Source organism: Zonotrichia albicollis, chromosome W (assembly GCF_047830755.1).
Source record: "Zonotrichia albicollis isolate bZonAlb1 chromosome W, bZonAlb1.hap1, whole genome shotgun sequence".
Classification (NCBI taxonomy): domain Eukaryota; kingdom Metazoa; phylum Chordata; class Aves; order Passeriformes; family Passerellidae; genus Zonotrichia; species Zonotrichia albicollis.
This window is the reverse complement of record NC_133859.1, coordinates 7918265-7928144: the sequence shown is the minus strand read 5'-3', so window position 1 is coordinate 7928144 and position 9880 is coordinate 7918265. Positions and strand designations below refer to the sequence as shown.

Genomic DNA, 9880 nt, shown 5'->3' with positions numbered 1-9880 from the left:
TCACACATTCTCAAGGAAAATAAAACTCTGAGCAAAATATTTACCTCTTCTTTGCAATGGCACAGATATTTCTTGACATGCTGATAGAAACTCAAAATCGCTGTCAAATCTGTGTTCTATGAAGCTTTGGGGGAAAATAATTTAAAACAGCAGTAGCTGAGACCATTCATAAAAAATCTCAGAATTGCTTTGGTTTGAGGGGAGTCCCACATTGGTGAATTTGGAAGAAAGCAAACTAATTAAAAATTACTTCACTCTAGACAAGAATATATTTTTGAACTTTTGAGCTTAACTAAAAAGTAAATGGTTATTAATTCTGTTTGCAACAAGGGATTATGCCAATTGAAATTAAAAACAGTTTCTTTATTTCAAATAACTGAGAAAAACAGATGGAAAACATAAGTCAGAAGACTAAAAGTATCTGGAGGACTGGAACTGGCAAATACCTTATCTGGTTGAAAGACTTCCAAGCGTTCTCATACTTTCTCCTCCTAAATGTGCATCTCCTTCAACTATTCATAATCCATCCTTTCCTATGGGCTGAAAGAACACAGAAAATCCCTGAGTGAGTCAAAGAACTTGGTACGTCAGAAGTCAGCTCCATCTCTGTACTACTGCCAGCAGAATTACCTTTGAATCCTAAATTTCTTGCAGAAGAGAGATAGTTTACTCCAAATAAGCATCATGGAGAACAAAAGGCATATTAGTGTTCCTTTCTCTCTGGTGCCTCATGCATAAGTGCCATGTATGTCCCCAGGACTGGGAAGTGGATTTACTGGCTGCATCCTAACTTGCTGGGAGATACTTTGTGAAATGTTAGTGTGGTATTTTACTTCTCCCAAGAGTACAGGGCCAAAGTTATGATTCCAGGGATTATCTGTGAACTGTGTTTAAGCTATGTTCATGAATAAAAAACATCCAGGAGAGGGTAAACAAGACATTCTTACACTCCGTGGATTCTTAAATCATTTGCTTCTCGTTCATATCTGCATAAACCCAGGAGTAAAAGTTCTGAAAGTAATTGTTCTGTGTGACATAAGTGGAAATTAAATCAAAAGTGAAATTCCTGTACTTGTACAAGCAGCAGTATCAAAGATGACTTAGAAAGGCAATAAGGAGGTGCAGAGAAGATTGAAAAGGAAATGATTGCAGGGTCCAAGTCTTAGGTATTGCTGGCAATTCATTGCCTTGCAATGTGAATGGCAATATTCCTCCAGCAGCAACTGAGTCTCTCAGAACAGTATATATTATTCCCAATCTTTCAAGAGCTGCTCTCAATGCTACATCTTAAACCAGACTACTCTTCTAGTTGTTCTTCATGCAAAATAAAAACAGTATGGAAAAATAAATGTACTTGCTGGTTTTTCTAAGTGCAGCAGAATCTATTAGCTCCTTTTCACTTTTACTCTTCCAAATGTTTCACAGCAAAGGCAAACGTGCAAACTCCAATTCCAAAGAACTTACATCGTTTTTGCTCTTTCATATACATTTTTTTCTCATTACATTCATTAAGGAAAGAATATTTCTTACTCAGAAAGGATTTAAGGAATGGATAAAGACCAGAAAGCACATAAATTAGCTTTTTCTAGACAGAGTTTTTCTTAGACATAGGCAGCAGTGCATTAGTATCAGCAGAACTGGTTGATGAAAACCAATGTACAAAAATAAATACCTTGATTTTACATTTACAAATCAAGCCTCAAGACTTGCATGAAGGTTGCATAACTGAGAGACTCAGTGCAACTCATTTAACAAAAGTATTGCCTAGAACAGAAAAAATCCTCTTTCCTCCAGTCATGCTGCCCACAATATACACAGGGGGAGATTGAACAGAACACCAGGAGAAAATGGTGCCACTGGGATAAAAGATTTTGACTGAAATTCACATTTTGGAAAGCTCTGTGGAGAAATGGTGGCAGGAACAGAACAAGATTTTAAGCTAAGTAACTGAATTCAGTCATTTTCTTGCTTTAGAAATGTTTCCTAATGCACAAGAGAAAATCTTTCTAATCAATTCTTTGTAACTCAGAACAGAAGAAAAAGCAACTGGAAAATAGTAATATCTCAAAAAGTGAAACAGAACAGACCTATTAAAAAGAGTTGGGTTTTTTTCAGTCACAGGTTTAAGTAGTAAAAAAACAACTGAAGGTCTTTTATATTCTGCAGTTGGACCTGTAAAGCGTCACTGGGGTTTCTTAATGAAACACCACAGTGTACTGGGAAAAGACAATCAAGTTTTTGTGGTAAATTCATACTGGGCCTGTTTGTTTTACTTTCTCTGTTGGTTTACAGGCACTTGTTCATCAGAATTTATTCCAAGTAAACTCAAGGTGCCCTGGGTTTAAAGACCTTGAAGTCACTTTCAGTTCATAGTTATTGATATAATCAAGAAATGAAACTTTATACTGGAAAGACCAACATTACAGACAAGAACTGCAGCTATAAAATGGAAGGTATGGCCTTGCAGTGTGTGCCTCTCCCTGAAAGGGAAAAGGACATTGGGAATAATCTCCCTCCTTCTCCTGATTCTTTTTTTCCCCTCCATTTTTGCCAACACATAGTCATTCTTAGATGATGACATGAGAACAGACTAGGTCTTTTTGATTCCTCTCACAATTTTTGCATTTGACTTCAAATTTAACCTTAATTGCCTTCTGTTTCCAACAATTTCACACCACACAGACTTATAACATCTCACTTATCTTCTTGTAGGAAATATGTCAATAAGTGCACTGTACTATATAAATACTTAAAATGACATGCAAACCTGAATTATTAAGAATGTGATGTGCTTCACCGTCTGTCATTCAAGTGACTCATTACTTCACAAATAATATCAAACACTAATGTCCATCTAAAATCATCTGTAGCTTGTTATCTAGTTTGACTATTTGGTTCAGAAATTTCTGCTTTCAGAAGGATAATGACTTAATATTTAATCATGGATTTCCAGAGAGAAACAGCAACAAGAAAGCCTTATACAAACCTCACTCTTTTAAACTATGAGTATTTTGTTTTAAACAAAAGAGTAACCTTGCAGGGAAAGATGCAATTCTCTGGGGGTGATTTGGCATTTTTCATTTCAAAACTTAAAACATTCAAAATTAGAACTGAATTGCCTGAAATTGTGACAAGAAAAATTTTGGATTTTCTTTGCAGGGTAAAAGTTAGTTTGGGATTTCTGGTTCCTTGAAGAAAACCTGAAATGTTGTATTTAATAGTAATTTAAACTGAAACTTCATTCCTTCAAAGTTAATTTGTGCAGCAGCTGAAATCTAAAAGCTGGTTTTCGTACAGCTTGTGAAGGTTTATTAGCTTTAGGAGACCTTTCAGTAGACTCTAGAAGCACTTCTTGCCTTCCCTTCAATATCTCACAGAAAACTAGACAATGAGCATTTGGATATCAGAAAAAATACAAACTACTTTCTTTTGGAAAAAAATTGACCCAATTGAGTAGGCCAAACAGGCAACATGGACTCTTTCTGTGATTTCCAGCATCTCTGGGGCATGAGTGACACAGATTAAGCTACAACAGATTAAGCTCAACCAGATTAAGCTACATTTGTTGCTGGGATGCTTTACTGTTTTGGTTCTCAAGCACTGCACAGATGAACTGTAAGCTGTAAATACAGATTGACCTGTTTACACACTGAAAATTTGGACACAAAAACCTTTCATTCAGTACCTATGATATTCCAGTAATGACTAATTCTAGGAACAGTTTCACATGCACAGCTGGAACTGCAAGGCCTGCTAATTAAATATCAAAATAAATAATGAAGACTCTCAAGTGTTCTGAAATTACAGAAATCCTGAAAGGTGCTGAAGTAACACTTATAATTTCTGACAGATCTATAAAAACACAACAACAAGCAAAGGGCACCTGTAAATCAATGACAGGGAGTTGAATTAACATGGTAAAACTACAGAATTAAGACTTCTATCTATACAATGTGTGCAAGGCAGAGGTGTAAGTCCCCAGTAGAACAGTGGAAGTTACGTCAAAAGCAATGAAATAGCAATGCCATTTAATGATAGACTGATTTGACAACATATCTTATGCATCACTTCACATACATAGTTTAGTCCAGAAATTTCTGTCCACATAAAATCATTACCTTTTCCCCCCTACCCCATAAATCACATATATAGTCCCATAAACTTCTATACATGCCTAGACGCAGATAGACAGACATACCTGTGAAAGGCAGAAGTGATACCATGCTTTGGTGTATTGCCTTCCTTTATAAAACTGATCTTCCTACTCACAGGATGATTTATAGTTAACTGATGAAAATGCTTCAGAAGAACCAACTATTATAAATGTTTTATATTTGGCCAGATGTCTCTTTTTTGCCTTTAAATGATTATCAGTGCATATATATAACAATAAGCATTCTTATAAGCAAAATCTTGCACATTACAGTCCCATCCAGCAAGAAAGATTGTTAATTGGTGCCAGCTATTAAATGAAAAATTGCTTTATGCTTCCTATAGGAAGATGTAATGAGAGTTAAGGAGGATACCATAACATTTATATGTAAAATTATTTAATTATGTTAGTTGGAATTTTATAAAAACATTAACCAAAGACGTGTAAGTATGGCAAATTCCAGCTCTCTGGATTTTTCCCTTGGTAAAACTGGAAACAGTATGAAATGGCACTTTGTACAGAGAAAATACAGGAACTGTTCATAGAGATCCCTGTTATTCCTCAGTATTCACAAGTACAAATGAACAAGAGACTTCCCAGCATGGATGTCATGGTTTGAGCCTGGCACAGAGCCAGTGCCCCCCATGAAAATGCCTCACCCTGGTGTCTGCTGTGAGATGTGACCAGGAATAAGCAAAACAGGCTCTAACTTAAACATAAAGACCACTTTATTACTTAAACTACAGGAAAATAGGGAAAGACTATAAGGAAAAGAAAAAAAAAATTGAAAACCTTACAAAAAAAACTTTCCTCCTCCCCACCACCTGACTTTCCCAATCCGATACATTCTCCCAAATCAACTGCCCAGCCTTGGCCCCACACGTTAGTATACTCAAACTTCAGTTCATGAAGAGGAAAGGAGTCTTTCTCGTTCCATAGGCTTCTCGTGGAAACACACTGAAAACCTCGTGTGCTTCCCTGTCACTTCGGCACCGCCCGGAAAGTCCATTTGCCGCTTGTGACGTCTTCCTTCCATGCTCAGTGCTCTCACCACCGAGACATGGCCAGAGCTGCTTTTAGGGTTGTCTTTCAAGGATGCCTTGTCTCACTCCAAAAAGGCACAGTCTCTGCTTTTGGGACATCTGTCCCCCCCATATTTTTCCAACCCCCTGGGGCCGGGGGGTCCTCACGAAGAACCTTCCTGGTTTTGAGGCACTGCCTCGCCCTAAATGCAGTCTGTGTCACAGGAACAACTGAGTCCATAGCCACGAGAAAAGTCCAGCCAAAAGGCCACTCCAAATCATCTCTCCCCATCCAATCATCTCCACAATTTTCGGGCCAAAGTCCTTGTCTCATCTCATCTCTCATCTCCCTTCTTATTCAGCTTCGAGGAGGATTAGCATTTTTGCAAGGCCCCAATCATGCAAGAAAGGATTAAAAGTTTTCAGTCTCTGCTGTCGGTCCCGGAGCGACTCCCACGCACGCTGCCCACACGCTGCCGCTCCGGCCGGGCAGTCTTCCTCCCCCTTCTCCTTCTGGCTGGCTGCTCTCCTGGGGGATGGGGGGGGGGGGGGCTGCCCGAGGGCTGACTCTCTGGGACCTTCCACCCTTCCATCCTCGAAGCCCCCTCAACCCCCACCTCTGTCCAGGCCCCAGGCCTACCGCATGGCCGGCCCCTCCCCCGCCCAGCAGCAACAGGCTGGGCGGGGGAGAGAGATCTGAACTCCTCACCGCGGTGTCCAAAAAAGAGGAAGTGCCAAGGGCAGTGCCTTGCTTTTAACCCCTGTGTATTCTCGGAGGTGTGTCCAAACCCCACTGGCCACACCGGACGCCAGTCTCAAACCCAAAACCTTCATTGGTTTGACCACAGCTTCCCAGAATTCCCACTCCTTCCTGGTCAAACCACGACAATGGATCTATCATGTCTAGTTCCGTTTCAGCTACAAAAAAAAACCTGCGGTGTAAACATGTGACATATTGTGCTGAAAATGGTATCTGGACTAGTATTTGACATAGCTGAAAAAAGAAATGTGGGAGCGAAAATTTTACATGAGTTGCAAGTTTTCCTCACGTGTTTGGAGCACAAAGCAGAGCCCCTCTTCATTTGTGCTCACTGGAAACTATGGTAGCTAACAGATGTGATGCCTGCGGAAAACAACAAATAAGGATCACCAGCCAAGGGAATTGTTAGGCTCTGAAATTACACAGGATGCTGCAGTTGCTCATTTCCTACAACCTAGAGATATCCATTCAAATCACATCTAAAAACTGGGGACAAGAAATAGACTTGCAGACCACAATAAAAATAGACAGCAAGGTCAATAAAGGCCAAAATGAGAAGTCCAAATAAAACACACTGTAAGCTTATGCCATGGTTAGATGTACAAAAAAGAAGTGATATTTTAGAGAGCCAAATACATTACTTGCAAAAATCAACACAAATAACTTCAGGAAAGGTTTTGTTGCTCTTTTTTTTCAGAAAAAGAGGATCTCCAGTCAAGAAAAAAATAATAGAGTCAGATTAAAAGGAAAAAGTATAAAAAAGCATTTTCAGCTTTCCTTTGACTAACCTTAAAAATTAATTACAAGAAGATTATTAATGGATGTTGAAATGCTAGCCCAAACTAAAAAGGCTTAATAACATTATTACTTCTTTCAGGTGGTAAAAATGATGATTGTGGTTGTGCTGACATTTGCCATCTGCTGGCTGCCCTACCACATTTACTTCATAGTCACTGGCATCTATCAACAATTAAACCGGTGGAAATACATTCAGCAAATCTATTTAGCCAGCTTTTGGCTTGCCATGAGCTCTACAATTTACAATCCCATTATCTACTGCTGTCTTAATAAGAGGTAAGAGCTGGTTATGAAATGAGGTGCATAACTTCACCAAGAACATAAACTGCTTAAATGGAAAAAAGACACAGAATTTTCACTTAAATAGATTCCAGTTAGTGGGGAAAAAACAAAATAAATAATTAAAAAAAACCCTTTCTTAAGGTTTGTACTTGAAAAGAAGCCCCAAAAACCCAGAGGCAGACTTCCAGTAAATATTCTGGTCTACTTAAAATTTGACAGCAAAATGCAGTTTTCAAAAACCAGTCCTTTCCATGTGCACCCCCAAAATTTTTCTTTAAAAACCTATAGCATTTTAATGGTTTTGGTTTGCAAAATATAAAAATAAAGAAGATGGTAATCAGTGATATAGACTGCAAGCTGTGTGTTCACCAACTGTGTACCAAATTCTGTTTTGCTGGAAGAATGCAATACAAAATGTGCTTAACTGTGCTCTGTAGATCTCAGCATTAGATTTCTACTGTGCTCCAAGATCTGCAATAGGTTGATAAATATTATACAAATATTTATAATCTCATTACTTAATACTAAATTACAGTAGTGTTTGATAGCAACACATTATGCTCTGAATTTCAAAGGCACTGCACCTATTGAGTTTGGCAACATTGTACAGATACTTGCTAGCCTGAGACTACTGCATTCCAGAATAGACTCAGATCTTTCATTTCAATTTATAGGACCAGGATCTACACAAACCTCATCCTGGCCATCCTATTCACCAGTATTTCTTCTAGCATTACTGGATAAAGAACACCAGGAACAATTAATTACTTCACAAACTCAGTCAGTACGAATCAGTATTGATTAAGTAATCTTAAATATTATTTTAAATCTCTTTTGACTTAGCAGCCAGTGCAAAGTTTAATTACGGTCAAACTTTATAGCAATATTGCACAGTATTCCTAAACCCCAACTAAAGATCATGTAGTACTTGTCAAAAGGAATCTAATAAAAAATGAAGTGAACAAATCCTAACGAGTTTTTATTGGTGCAAAAACACTAGTGTCATCCTTCTTGATGAGGATAACTTACGACAATTCCATTGATGATCTTTTAAAAAGACAAGGCAAATGACAAAATTCATAGAGCCTTCTGCCTTCTGATGAGCTTTTCATCATTTACAACTGTTTAAAGACAAGGTAAGGTTTTAGCGTGCCAGAACAAAACTAACTCAAATGGCATATTTTCCATTAATTTCAACAGAAACCAAATTTCACTAAGTGTCCAGTGTCTGCAAAATCAAGGACAAGGAAAAATGAGGCCTCATTTTTTGCAGTTACCACCATAAAACTTCTAAACCAATCCCATTTTCTTCAAAAACTTTTTATGGCACAACTACAAAAGTATTTATAAAAAAATAATATCTCTGATGTGGCTTACGTTGACACTTGCAAACTGCATAATTAAATGTCTGGATTAAATAATACAGTCAAAGAAAAATTAATATTTTGAGACATACTAAAGGTCACCTTTTCCAGAATTTGATGCAAGAATGAAGTCCTGGTGACAGTGCTCTTATAATTAAATTCCATATTGAAATGAAGATACCAGAATATCTGCTTCCTTTTCATTAGATAGGAAAATAGAGCTTGTTGCTGGGAGTCAGATCAATTCATGCCTCTGCTGGATCTAGTTATCAGACAAAGTTAGAACATCTATCCCCAGCATCATCTTCCAGGCTAATTAGGATATTACGTATCTAGATAAAGAGAGCATTATTTCAAGATGAAGAAAAAACATGCCCTGAATTAGAAAGAGGATGGAAAGTGCCAAGAAAAGTAATACAGTTAAAAGATGGTTTGGTTTTACAATTCCTGTCCCTAAATCCATTTCCATTAGAGGTTCTTTCAGTATTTTTCCAAAATTTGGACTGCATGTAAACAGAGAAGCTGAATAGCAACCTACCTGCTCAGTTGTCATCATGTGAGAACTGCATGGCAAACTTTAAAATTTGAGGAAGAAAAAGTCACGTCTGTGAGATCTGTTAACTTTACCTAAACACTTGATCTGAATTTTTACCTACAGTCATCACTGTGATAGTTTAATCACTGCTCCAAAAAAACTTACAGACAGGATAAACAACAGAGCTGATTGTTTAAACAGAACAAGAGCAGCAAGAAAAGGGAGGAAGATAAGCTTTAGGTCAAGGTGAAAAGGTGTTCTTTTTCCATTTATACACAGATACACAGAGAATTGCTTTTCTAATTAATATATTAAGCTTTTATTCTGGAAATGCATACATACAAAATGTAACAATGGTCTTTACAGTGAATCCCTGCCTCTGTATGAGTATTGCAAACACTGATGCTCTAAAGCCTCAAAATGCCTGTTTATAGATTGCTCACATTCAGATTTCAACTTTCTAGGATCCTCTTAATTATTAAAAATTATTTTCCAAATATTTCACATGAACAATTATTAGTCATTAACTCATTCCCATATAAGCATCCCTGTTAGAGAGAAACACAGAAGGGATATTGAAATTTGGAAATTGGGATGGCACTTTACAGAAAAGTTACAAAGTTCCTTGCTGAAAGAAGATGAAAATATAGGTGCAGATCTCATTAGAGGTCAAATCAAAACAATTTCTGTGAAGACAGTTCTGTGAAAGTTAGTGTTTGTTTACTTTGCAGAGGCAAAAGATAGGAAATTCATTATAAGGAAAACACCACTGTTAAAATGCAAGGACAGCATACAGAAAATCAAACTGAAATGAGTTACCACTATCTTTTTTGTCCTACTCTGACTTTAGTCAAGAAAACTCCCACTGACTTCAGCCCACCCAGACGTAGGGGCAGGATAAGTGGCCAAGTCAGTATCCTGGCAGCACTCTGTGCTTTCAGATGAATGCCTGGGGCCTTGCAAGCC

The 9880-nt window shown here is 37.7% G+C and overlaps 1 protein-coding gene across 4 annotated transcripts in view; it reads left to right on the top strand.

The window, feature by feature from the left end:
* LOC141726879 (neuromedin-K receptor-like) overlaps nt 1–9880 on the top strand; it is a 49585-nt gene that overhangs the window by 37306 nt on the left and 2399 nt on the right. For 3 of the 4 annotated variants that reach the window (XM_074531984.1, XM_074531983.1, XM_074531982.1), the window contains one exon: nt 6813–7009. In XM_074531984.1, coding sequence (XP_074388085.1) covers nt 6813–7009 — 197 coding nt within the window. Of the gene's footprint in view, nt 1–6812; nt 7014–9880 lie in introns of those variants that run through there. The other variant, XM_074531985.1, reaches the window with a different exon arrangement.